This window comes from Vulpes vulpes, chromosome 8 (genome assembly GCF_048418805.1).
Source record: "Vulpes vulpes isolate BD-2025 chromosome 8, VulVul3, whole genome shotgun sequence".
Classification (NCBI taxonomy): domain Eukaryota; kingdom Metazoa; phylum Chordata; class Mammalia; order Carnivora; family Canidae; genus Vulpes; species Vulpes vulpes.
The window spans coordinates 18385271-18397989 of NC_132787.1; the positions used below are offsets into that span (position 1 = coordinate 18385271).

At 40.0% G+C, this 12719-nt stretch overlaps 1 protein-coding gene across 1 annotated transcript in view; it reads left to right on the forward strand.

Moving 5' to 3' along the window:
- OVCH1 (ovochymase 1) overlaps positions 1 to 12719 on the forward strand; it is a 48985-nt gene that overhangs the window by 19855 nt on the left and 16411 nt on the right. Inside the window, 5 exon segments of the mRNA XM_072718792.1 lie at positions 883 to 1099; positions 7274 to 7346; positions 7802 to 7997; positions 10859 to 10927; positions 10930 to 11013. Coding sequence (XP_072574893.1) covers positions 883 to 1099; positions 7274 to 7346; positions 7802 to 7997; positions 10859 to 10927; positions 10930 to 11013 — 639 coding nt within the window.

Below are 12719 nucleotides of genomic sequence, written 5' to 3' on the forward strand. Positions count from 1 at the left end.
GATGGTTTCATACCATAAGAGAGAGGAAACAAAGATATATAATGAAGAACCTTGCATGCTCTGTTAACTAGCAAAAATTTCCTACTAGAATATAAGTTCCATGAGGGCCAAGATTTTTGTCTGTTCTGTTCACTGATAAATCACCGATATCTAGAACAGTGTGTGGCAATATCAAGCACTAAAATATTTATTAAATGGGTAAGTATTATTCTCTAAACCAATAATTAAAAGCTCAATTGCTGGGGCACCTGGGTGGCTCAGTGGTTGAGCATCTGCCTTTGGCTCAGGTCAAGGTCCCGGGTCCTGGGATCAAGTCTCTCATCAGGCTCCCTGTGGGGGAGCCTGCTTCCCCTCTGCCTGTGTCTCTGCCTCTCTCTGTGTGTCTCTCAGAAATAAATAAATAAAATCTTGAAAAAAAAATTGCTTCAGCTAAACAATTGCATCATCTATGCAAGCTTCCCCCCCCCCCAAGATTTTATTTATTTATTCCTGAGAGACACACGGAGAGAGGCAGAGACACAGGCAGAGACACAGGCAGTCTCCCCACAGGGAGCCCTATGCGGGACTTGATCCCAGGACCTGGGATCATGACCTGAGCCAAAGGCAGATGCTCAACCACTGGGCCACCCAGACACTCCTGGGCAAGCTTTTAAAAACAGATTCCTCAGAGGTGGGGTCTTGGGAGTTGATTTCTTTATAAAGCTCATCTGGTATTTTTGAATTACTACTGTTGGCTATTGCAAGCCATTGGGGGAGGCATGTGTTTTTTGTTTTTGTTTTTGTTTTTTTTTACATTTTTAAAAATTTAAATTCAATTTGTCAACGTGTAGTATAACACCCAGTGGTCATCCCATCAAATACATGTGTTTTTTATAATTTCAGATGGATGGGTCATTAATCTGATCTTCTTTGCTATAGGCATCTGTGGCATCCCTCCAGTTAGTTTCCAGTGGCTTTCCAGAAGAATTATAAATGGGGAAGAAGCCTGTCCCCACTGCTGGCCATGGCAAGTGGGTGTGAGGTTCCTAGGTAGTCACCATTGTAGAGGGGCCATCCTCAGTCCCACTTGGATTCTGACAGCAGCTCACTGTGTGCAATCGTGAGTAAAATGGATGATGTTTTAATAAAGTGTTTAGCACTTATATTTATAGCCTGTGCCTAGGACATAAGTATATAATTGTCTAACTAGTAAAGTTATCCAGACTAATTCCAAAGGAAGAATCTTTCAGTAATTTTCTACATAGCAATCTAACCTCTATTTAAACAATGTCAGTGTGCGAAATGTTCATCAAACCTTGAAATTGCTCATCCCATTTATGGCAATCTCTGATTATTTTATTGAGCTCAAGTCTGCTTCTCTGGAGATGCCTGCATGGCTCAGCAGTTGAGTGTCTGCCTTTGGCTCAAGGCGTGGTCCTGGAATCCCGGGATTGAGTCTCACATCGGGCTCCCCAAGGGGAGCCTGGTTCTCCCTCTGCCTCTCTCTCTGTGTATCTCATGAATAAATAAATATAATCTCTAAACAAACAAGTCTGCTTCTCTGTAGCAGAAATCTATTGTTCTAAGTTTACTGGAGTTCCAGAAAACAAGAAGTGAATCTGTTTCTTTCTTTTTTTTTTTTTTGTGAATCTGTTTCTTCTTCCACATGTAGTATTTTCTACATGTGAAATTGTCCTTTAATTTCATCTTTAAGCTAAAAATTGATTGTTTGTTTGTCAGTAATTCCAGATGCAGTGCAACTTCCTCTGGATTTCGTGTTGTCTTTCTTAAAAAATGGTTGAAAACTGTGGAGAGCACAATAGGATAATCTACCACCTTTAGTCACTAGTGAACTAAAATTTTTAGTTCACTAAAGAGGTTTCAAATTATGTTTGAATATTTTGAAATGTTTTCAAATTATGAATTATGCCATGATATGAAAATGCACAAAATATATATGTGGTCTAAAGAATATTAAATGTGTGTGTATATCCCTGCCATTCAGTTTAGGGAAGGGTCTTTACACTTCTTAAGACCCTTTAATGTCCCTGCCATAAGGTAGACATTGTATCTAGGCTAGATTTTGTATTTATGATATCTTTCCTTTCTTTATTTTAATTATCTGTGAATCCCTAAAACTTGTATATTGTTTGATTTTTCTTGATTTTGATAACATAAAAAATTGTAGTTATAATTTTTTCTGTGACTTGCTCTCACCCTCATGATATATAGATAAACCATATGACTATGTGTAACTGTAATTCATTCATGTGCAGTCCAGACTACCTAAGTCAGTCACCTGTTGGTGAGTTCTGGATGCTGATTTTTTTTTTAACTCCTCAGATGATTCCAATGTACAGTCATGACCAAGAACCACTTCCTGTCTATCTGACTCCAACTTGACCACTGCCCTGCTTGCTCACAGTGGGTCAGCCCCCTTGCTCAAACACACACTCCACTTGCTCCTGTCCCAGGGTGTTTGTGATCATTGTTCCCTCTGCCACTCAGGATACCAGGTTACACTTAGTCAGCATGCCATGGAAGGCTCCTCTTGGCTCTAAGTATCATAGACTTTCCTTGATGATCTTCCCAGTTTTGAGGAGTACTCATCTGTTATTTTGTAGAAGGTTCCTCAGTTGAAGTTTCTCTGATATTTCCTCATGGTTTTACTGGGATTAGGGTGGAGGAGGAAAGCCACAGGGGTCATATGCCATTCTTAGTGTATCATCCCACAGGTATACATTATCAGCACGACTTATCACTGATGATATTAACCTTGAGCACCAGCTGTAGTAGTATTTGCCAAGTGTCTCCATCCTAAAGTTACACTTTCCTCCTTCCCACACTTACTCTTTGGAAGCAAGTCACTTAGGGTAGATGGCACTTGAGACACTGGGTATTAAGTTCCACCTCCTTGAGTGGAGAGTATCTATATAGATAGTTGGAAATTTTTCTGTATGGGAGATATGGCTCTTCTTCTCTATTTATTTGCTAAATAATTTGTTTAAATCAGTGTGGACTCAGGGGTATTTATTTTAAAACACTGCATAATACTACATAAAATACTAATGTTCTGCTTAGATTCTTCCAGCTTTGGCCAGTGTCTGCTCTTTCAGGGTGGCCCTCTTATCTTTCAGGTGTGCCCATTTGTGACACTATGAAATGCTCCAGGTTGATCTTACACATTCCCTGATCAGACCTGGAATCAGTCATTTCTCCAGTGAGCCCTGGTTTATTTTATGGGAGAATAGTATAAGAAATTAAGATCTAAGTGGCAGGTGTACCAGTCGCTATTAGGGTTTTATCATGCTAGGTTCTCTCAGTGGACAGAGCTAGAAAATATAGCCATGCACAGAAGCCCATTTTATAAACAAAGCTTTCTTTCTGTACCTACATTAAGTTAAACGTGACTTTATGTGAATGTTTCTAACTCAAATACCACATCATTTATTCTAGGCCTTCCTCCCTTGGAGATGCCAATTTTATAGTGATTCTATCCGAATTCATGTTTATGTACCATGGAAAAGAAGCCTCCACCATAGCTGATTAATTAGTAAAAATTAATGTGTTGGAGAAGACAAATATTAGTATTGAAGCTTGAAGCACAGAAGTTTTGTCAGATTCCCTTGTCAAATAGCATAGTCTATTCTTGCATTTATGTGGTTCAAGACCCTGTGGCAGGATATAGACCATAGTGGGGCACCTACTATGGTGGGTGGCTCAGTGGTTGAGCTCAGGTCATGATCCCGGGTCCTGGGATCGAGTCCTGATCAACTTCCCACAGGAAGCCTGCTTCTCCCTCTGCCTACGTCTCTGCCTCTCTTTCTGTCTCTCATGAAGTAAAAAAAAGGCAGGTGGAACACCTGGGTGGCTCAGTGGTTGAGTGTCTGCCTTCAGCTCAGGTCATGATCCTGGAATTCTGGGATCAAGTCCCACATCGGGTCGCTGCATGGAGCCTGATTCCCCCTCTGCTTGTGTCTCTGCCTCTCTCTTTGTGTCTCATGAATACATAAATAAAATCTTTAAAAAAAAAAGATTCAGACCATAGCAAAACCATTCTTCATAAGGTGGATATTCAACTTGATGAGTCAGTTAAGATTAATAAGCACAATCAGCTGTAAATGTTTGTGAACCATTTAAGTTGACCACAAAAGGAATTTGTTTGAAATTTCATCAGTGATTTCTTCATTTTTAAAAAAGACTTTTATAATCTTATTACTTATGGGAAAAGGCAGTTAAATAAAGTTATCAAGAATCTAAACTACGCTCTCCATTTCGTGAATCCAGCCCTCCTCTTTAGAAGTGATGAGTATTAAGAATGTTTTTTTTCTAAGAATGTTTGAATTACTGATTTTCCACTAACATTTAGGCACACAGGCATATATTTTATAGTATTTGTATATACCATATATATTATTTCATGATTTTTTTGCACAAAACATAATGCTTTCTATTTCTAGCAATACGGAAAATATCTGTGTGCCTCATTTTCTCCTTACTTTTTGTGGTTGCCTAACTTCTTTCACTAGAAAAAGGGTTTTTTTTTTTTGGAGCTCTTCCTTGCAGTGTATGACTCTTTATGCCAGATGTGTTTGATAGGCTGGAGTAACAAAAGCAGTGTGCCACTCATGCCCTGCCTTTGTGGGAATTCAGCAGCTGATTCCTCCAAGGACTTGTTTCTCTTGGCCTCTTCTTCATTGACCTTGTAGACATCCAGAGTTCCATCCCCCTTTGAAAGGGGCTTCTACATAGCCAAAGCCATTGAGAAGGGAAGTTTGACAAGTGGCATAAGCCAGCTGGGGAGATATGCCAAGTCTGGGAGCAGAGAGAGACCTCTTTTTGCTGAAGGTCCCCAGATGCCAGGCTAGCTGACATGGTTGGGTAGCATGCTAATGGTGTTCAACACTGTGCCACTTCCCATGGCTTGCCTGGTGCTGGCTGCTCTTAAAACTAGTTTTCAAACGTAAACGTAACATACGCCAGAATCACCTGGAGGGTTTCTGAATCTGTAAGTCTTATCTGGGGCCTGAGGATTCGTGTTTGCAATAAGTTTCCAGGTAATGTTCCACACTAAGGGAAAATTGGTGTTCTTCTTTTGCTGAGTCCACACAGATCTCTGTGCTCATTTGGGATTTTTAACTTACTTCGGGGGACTAAATTCACTTTGCAATTATACATTAGAATCTTTCTGTCCCAAACCTAATTTTTTTCAATTTCAACCACTTTTTTGTCTGTAATTGAGCAGTGATTCTTTTTTTTCTCCCAAAGCAGAAGTGGCACATGTCCCATTGTTGGATTGGGGATAAGACCCTAAGGATACAAGGAATGGAACTTGGTTATGAACAAGGGGCAAGAGAGGACGGGGAAAACTATCAATTGCCACTTTGAGCTATTATCCCACTGTTGAAAAAACTCAGGCTTTGTTGCCTCATAACATGTATGTTGCTCTTTCACATGCTTTTTACACATTATTTTCTGCCAAATTAAAGGATATTTGATGACTGTCTACTTAAGACTACTAGAAATTGTGATCTCTATTATCAACTATACCATGATTTTTCTTATTTCATTTTATTGTGCACACCATCCTCTACACAGAGAAGTAGAGTGGCCTTAAGAAATAAGTTTCCTTCCTACCAAGTAATAATTTAGAGGGTGACTTTGAAAATAAAGTTTAATCCTTCTGTTAGAGTGCATAGCAGATAATAACAGCAATAATGGCTACCATTATGGAATCATTACCATCTGCAAGGTACTTGCCAAGCACTTTACCTGAGTAGGCTTCCTTAATAAAGGCATATTGAAACACATGAATAAGTCAGACTCCTCACGCAAAGAATTGAAATGAGCATGGTGATGACTAGAAAGAAGATGCCTATGTGTGTTAAGAAACTTCTCCTATGAATATAGTGCACTGAAAAATAATTTCAGTAGCTTTACTTTTCCTAAGGAAACAGTTTTGAAAAAATTAAGGAATCTCCAAGCTGAAGTGAGAGAATATTTATGACAGTTGAGGGACTCTCCTTAGATATTGCTTCAGCTGGAAATCTTGATGTGGCACATAAATGGATGTTGATTTCAGGCTTTTTTTTTTAACTTCCTTTTGAAATATGTCAAGAGTGTGCACATTTTTTTAAAAAGATTTTATTTATTTATTCATGAGAGACACACACACACAGAGAGAGAGAGAGAGAGAGACAGGCAGAGACAGAAGCAGAGGGAGAAGCAGGCTCCATGTAGAGAGCCTGATGTGGGACTCGATCCTGGGACTCCAGGATCACACCCTGGGCTGAAGGCAGGTGCTAAACCTCTGAGCCACCCAGGGATCCCTGAGTGTGTGCAGATTTTAGATGTATAGTTAGAGGATGCACACAGGGAGCACCCAAAGAACTAGTGCCCACATCACAAAACAAAATAGTGCCAACACCCAGCAGTCCCTTATGTCTCATATATTCATCCCCCCTCCCCCAGAAGTATCACCATAGGCGAGTTTTACCTATTTTGTGAGCTAACACTCTTTTTAAACCTCTGTTCCATTGATTCTGGTGATTTGATAAAAGATGATACAATTTGAGATGTATTCCATAAGACAATGTTTGGATACTTTTAACTGTAAAACATAGGCCAGAAGCTACTTCATTATGAATGTAGGGTTTTTTTCATGTATTCTTTTTTTTAAAAAAAAAAGATTTTATTTGTTTATTTGAGAGAGAGAAAGTATGAGCATGGGTAAGGGCAGAGGGAGAGGGATAAGGAGTCTCTCTACTGAGCTGGGACCCTGATGTGGGGCTCGATCCCAAGACCTTGAGATCATGACCTGAGCTGAAGTCAGCTACTAGTTGACTGAGCCACCCAGGCACCCCTTTTTTTTTTCATGTATTCTTAACATTACTGTGAAATTAAACTGTACTTTTTCTTTTTTTCTTTTTAAAAAAAATTTTTTTAATGGAGTTCAATTTGCCAACATATAGCATAACACCCAGTGCTCATCCCACCAAGTGCCCCCTTCAGTGTCTTCTTAACTTAAAACTAGTCTTTGGTGATATTTGGTAGGGGATCCAAAGCCATTTTATGGCCAAAAGAAGGGGGAAATACATAATTAGGAACTCTTTAGGTAGATTAGGATATGTGGTGTACTTTCCCAGCAAGGAGATCACACAAAGGCACCAGACGGGAGTGCTTGGGACATCTGGCTGAACTAAACTCAGTGCATGTTGGTAGAGCCACATGGGGTTAGATCAAATGGTGAAAAATGTCTTTTCATGTTAAACTTTTGTCATTGTTCTTTCTCCAGGAAAAATAATCCACTCTTCTGGACCATTGTTGCTGGGGACCATGATAGAACCCTGAAGGAACCAACTGAGCAGGTGAGAAATGTTTTTAAGGACAATTCTGCTTGTATTCTAAGTGTCATCACATGCTGGGGAATACCTTTAGCTAAATTATATAATTAGTATTTCATCTCCTAATGTCCCTTTATACTTACTATTTATATCAACATTTAAAGATTCAGTCTGAGATCAGAGTTTAATCAGATAATTAAGTGAGGTAGGTCAGGAAGTGCAAGTTCAGGTCTGTATACCCAGGTCCACATAGCCTGGTTTCTCCAGAACTGTCAGTCCTCAGGAGGTGGATCATGGCCTCCTGCAAATTATGAACAGAGATTGTTTTAAATTCAGCCCTTTTAAATTTAGCACGGAGTCCCCTTCCTTGCCAACATACAGAAATGTAGAGACCTAAGGTTTATTTTGGGCTATTATGCAAGGAAGTAGTTTGACTCATTGGCTTTAGCTTTTAATTCACTTGCTCGCCACTGATCCAGGTGAGAAGGGCAAAACACATCATGGTACATGAAGACTTTGATAGGCAGGGCTGTGCCTCTGACATCGCCCTGATACAACTGAGTTCTCCTCTGGGGTTCAACTCCGCTGTGAGGCCAGGGTGTCTCCCACAAAGCATGGAGCTGCTCTTTTCCTCTGAGATCTGTGCTGTGACTGGATGGGGAAGCATTAGTGAAGGTAAGCATTACTTCCATATAAACGTCACTACCAGTTGTTAATTTTGAAAATTTGGCGTGGAAATGATATCAGGCAAGCCTTTCTTCCTTCTGAAACATAGAACCCATGTCTTATTTAAGTATGAATGATCAGAGAATGGGCTGTTTTATATTTTTCCTTTAGGGTGACTAATTACAGGTAGGTTAGATCTGTAAAGGGCCAAATAGAAAGTTTTTTGGTCTTTGTAAGCCATATGTTCTCTGTCATGACTATTCAACTCTGCTAATTATTATCGTCTAGAGCAGTCACAGACATACGTATGTAACAGACTGGATTGTGTGCTAGTAGAGGTTTATTTATGAAATTTTAATTTCATATAATATTCATGTGCCACAAAATGTTCTTCTTTGGATTTTAAAAAACCATTTAAAAATGTGTAAACCAAAAAAGAAAAAATGTGCAAACCATCACTAGTTCCCAGATTATACTAAATGAGCCTAGGATTGGAGGGGTTGGGGAGGGGTTGGCACAGAATTGGCCCACTAGCTCTGGTTTGCTGACCCCTGGGCTAGATGGTAGAGCTCTCTCTTTTTTTTTTTTTTTTTTTGATGGTAGAGCTCTTAGAGCCAAAGCAAAATACTGACAGATCTAAGTGGATTCATGTTTATGTTTTGCCTCTTTTCACTGTGCAAGATCATTTGCTTTTCTGTTTTCCTTCTGTTTCTGTGTCCTTTATTTGGAATCTGCAAGCTTGAAGGAGAGGGGAATTTATCTCTGACTGTGTACAGTGCTCATGATCATAGCTTTCTGTGCTACCTGCAGCCAAATCACATTTCTCTAATTTTCCTAAGATCTGCACAGAAACCATATGAGGAGATTTTATCCTCCCCATGTTGTAGATGAGGATGTTATGGCTCAAAGATTAGGTAACTTGCTAAGATCCCATAATTAATAAATATCAAAGCTAAGATTTAAAATCAGCATGCTAAAAAAATAATAATAAAATAAAATAAAATCAGCATGCTTCAGCCAATCATCATCAAATGGCTTTTTTTTTTTTTTTTTTTTTTTTTTTAACATTTAGAATAAAATCTGAACTGCTAGTCTGACTTGGGAAACTCTATGTGATTTGGCCTCCACTTACCTCTCCAACTTCTTTTCCTCCTTTTGTCCCCTTCAGGCATTGTGGCCTTCTTTCTCTCTCTTAAACACAAGACCTCTTCTGTTTTCTGAAGCTTTGGAACACCCTTGCACTTCTCCCAGCTGTGGTTTCATCATTCTGCTTGATGCTTAAACAGCACTCCCTCTTCATTTCACTTTGCTGCAGCAGGCCTGCCCTTCCATCACCTCCTGCATGACCCAGTTTTATCTCCTTGCGCTCAAACATACATAATGTTAGTGTATGTAATCATTCTCCCGGGAGCCTGGGTGGCACAGGTTAAGCAGCCAACTATTGGTTTCAACTGAAGTCATGATTTCAGAGTCCTGGGATCAAGGCCCCCATCGGGCTCCATGCTTGGTGTGGAGTCTGCCTGAGGATCTCTCTCTCTCTCTGCCCCTCCCCCAGCTTACATGCTCCTGCTCACGCTCTCTCTCGAATAAATAAATCTTAAAAATCTTTAAAATAAATAAACATCATTCTCCATGTGTCATGCATTAGAGTGGAAACCTCTTGGCAGCAGGTCTCTAATTCACCACTCTCCCCCAGAGTTAGAATTTTACCTGGCATAGAGTAAACAATAAATATGTTTTTGACTGACTGGCTTCCAAGCCCTTGAATAAATGCACCCATTCTCTGATATCTTCAACCGTCACCACCTCCATGACCACCAGACAACTGAGATGTGGCTACAGTCTTAGGAAAGATGAATTCATTCTTCTAATCTGGGAGAAAATGAGTTCTCAATTTTAAGACATGGTTAAAGAACAGGGGTGGGATGGTCCCTGAAAAGACGATTTTAAATACATTAAATTTATTTATGTATTCGATGAGTACATTAAAAAAAAAAACACAAGCTTTAGAGTCGAGCCTCAGCCTAACTACTAGTTCTGACCCTCAGGGGCTGTGAGATCAGATTCGCAGAACTGTGGCTTTTTGTGTGTGAGTTCAGAATTCAGTGTGATCATGTATGTGAACAACCCGCCTCACAACATTGTATTATTGGGTTGGAGTAATATGAAAGTACTATATAAATGTCAGGTAATTTATAAGACTAGACTTAGCTATTTTTTTTTCGTCAGTCATGAATCCAAAATGATAGAATAAGTTATGTAGAATACATGTGCATACAGGCCTGCCTGAGGGTCAGTTATGCATTTTTTTAGTGTTCATTGCTAGCCTTATAGCCTTCATTGTTAGTCCTTTTAAATTGGTGTTGAGATGAGTCCCAGTTTGACAAAGGAGGAAAAAGGAATATAATTTTGGTTTTTATTAGGAAATCGTATAAACATGTCACATTTATAATATATTTTTACATATAAATATACTGTGTAAAAACATATAATCACATAAATCCTATACAATACCGATTTATATCCTGCTGAATTTTCCTTTCTGAATTCTTATGTAGCAATATTTGAAACACTAAACTTTAAATAACAAATAAGCTAGGAAAAAGAAAAGTTTCTGGTGTTGTTCTCCTGACAATGTATTCCTTTACAAAGATGCGATGCTTGAAAATGAAGACATCCTGCAATGAGACCTATTTTTTTTTTTTTTGACACTTACATTTTTTGATTCAGTATTCTGTATCAGCTCAGGTGAAACCGAATGATTGCAATTATATTAGTACAGAGCAAGTCTGAACTTAAATATGTTTTTTAACATAATTTGTTGTTTCCTTCATTATGAAGCTGTCTTTCTGAATCTGTGTCTTAAGCAGATGGTGGCCTCGCAAGGCACTTAGAGCAGATTCAGGTGCCCATATTAGAAGGAGAGGTCAGAGAACACACTCCTCTCACCCAGGAGGGCTCACAGAGAAGATGATGTGTGCTGGCTTTGCAGCCTCTGGAGGGAAAGATTTCTGTCAGGTGAGAAGACTCTGATTTTGCAGAGGAAGATCCAGGCATCTGCTGGAGATTCTCCTTGGACGGGAGGGGACACTCGGAAGCACAGGTAACCATTGTACCCTGTGCTGGTAGCACCACGCCATGCCCTTCCAGGAGGGCCAGCAAGACAGCAGGAAGAGTGAGTTCCAAACTTGCTGAGATGGAGAGAGGGTAAAAACAGCCAAGAGCCAGAAAAGCAGATGGGGGGGACTGAGGAACCCATGAGAACACAGGGCACGGCCACTGTTAACTGGGCCGTGGGCAGGAAGATGTGTTCAGAGAGATGCAAGGCTCTGGGAAAAGAGATAGAGGCAAAGAAGGGTTCCTTTTTTAAAATATTTTATTTATTTATTCATGTGGGACACAGAGAGAGAGGCAGAGACACAAGCAGAGGGAGAAGCAGGCCCCATGCAAGGAGCCCCACATGGGACTCAATCCCAGGTCTCCAGGATCACACCCTGGGCTGAAGGTGGCGCTAAACCACTGAGCCACCCAGGCTGCCCCAAAGAAGGATTCTAAATCAGCATATCCTACTTATGACTTAAGGTTTTTATTGTTTTAAATTAGTACTAATCTCCTATGTGCTCACATTTAATTTTCTACCACAGATAGAAAATAATCAGGAAAAATGAGAAACTTTGGAAAAATGGTTTGCAGTGCAGTGGAAAACAAATTACAAAACAATAGTTTCATTTCAGAGATCCTTAGAGGCAAAAGCAGTGTAGTTACATTCACATGCCAGTTGGACAAGCCTGCTATCGGCAAGTTCAAATCAGCCAAGGGAAGAAAGAGTGTGGACAAATGGATTGTAAAACACCGGCTTTAATATCCTGAAAGCCAAGTGACGAATGTGACTTTAGATATACAACCAAAAAGGGTGTTTGATACTCTGTAACCCTCCTTCAACATTTAGTCTGGATTTGAGGCAGCCTACTAAATAGTAACATTTGGGTCTTCAAGGCAGATACACTTCTCCAGATTTATCATTTCATGCTGGTCTGGAGTACAGAGGGAAGAAAGGATGAATCTGTAGTCTGTGCTGCTTTTTGATAATTTTCCTCTTAATCAAGAAACAACCAGTGGGAGAAAACTGGGTATTAATTGATGTCGAAGTCCTTCCCTGTGAAAATGTGAGGCGAGAAGGAAGGAAGTCCCCTCTTAACCCTGAATATCAGTTTCTGGTGGTTAAACCCTTTTGTGGTATCAAGTACTACTCAGATTCTGTTTTCTGCATTTTAATTTGTATTTCTCAGAAGCTGACCTTGAGACAAAGATTCAAGTGTGATGGTCTATTTAGGAAGTGCAGACATTGCTGGTAGGAAAGTCAGGAGGGTGGTCTCGGGAAGGGAAGACAGGAAATGTGAGATGTGCTGTTAAGTCAGCTACCACAATAAGGGGACTGAGTTTAATGCTGCAACAGTGTAAAATGCACGCAACGCATTTGTCCCATCCAAGGGGCGAGGGAACTGGGATATTTATATAACAACTTCCCCGAAGTCATAGTTTGAGGGCTGCTGGGGAGCAGGTCTGTTGATCCCTCTGCTGCACTTTCCACACTTCTGGCCTGCCTTGTGAATGTGGTGGAGGAAGGAAAGAGCCCTCAGACCCAGAGCTAGGATGTGGACTGAAAGACTATGAATATGGGATGAGCATTCACACCATCTGCTAGAAGATGTAAATGCTATATTATAAAAA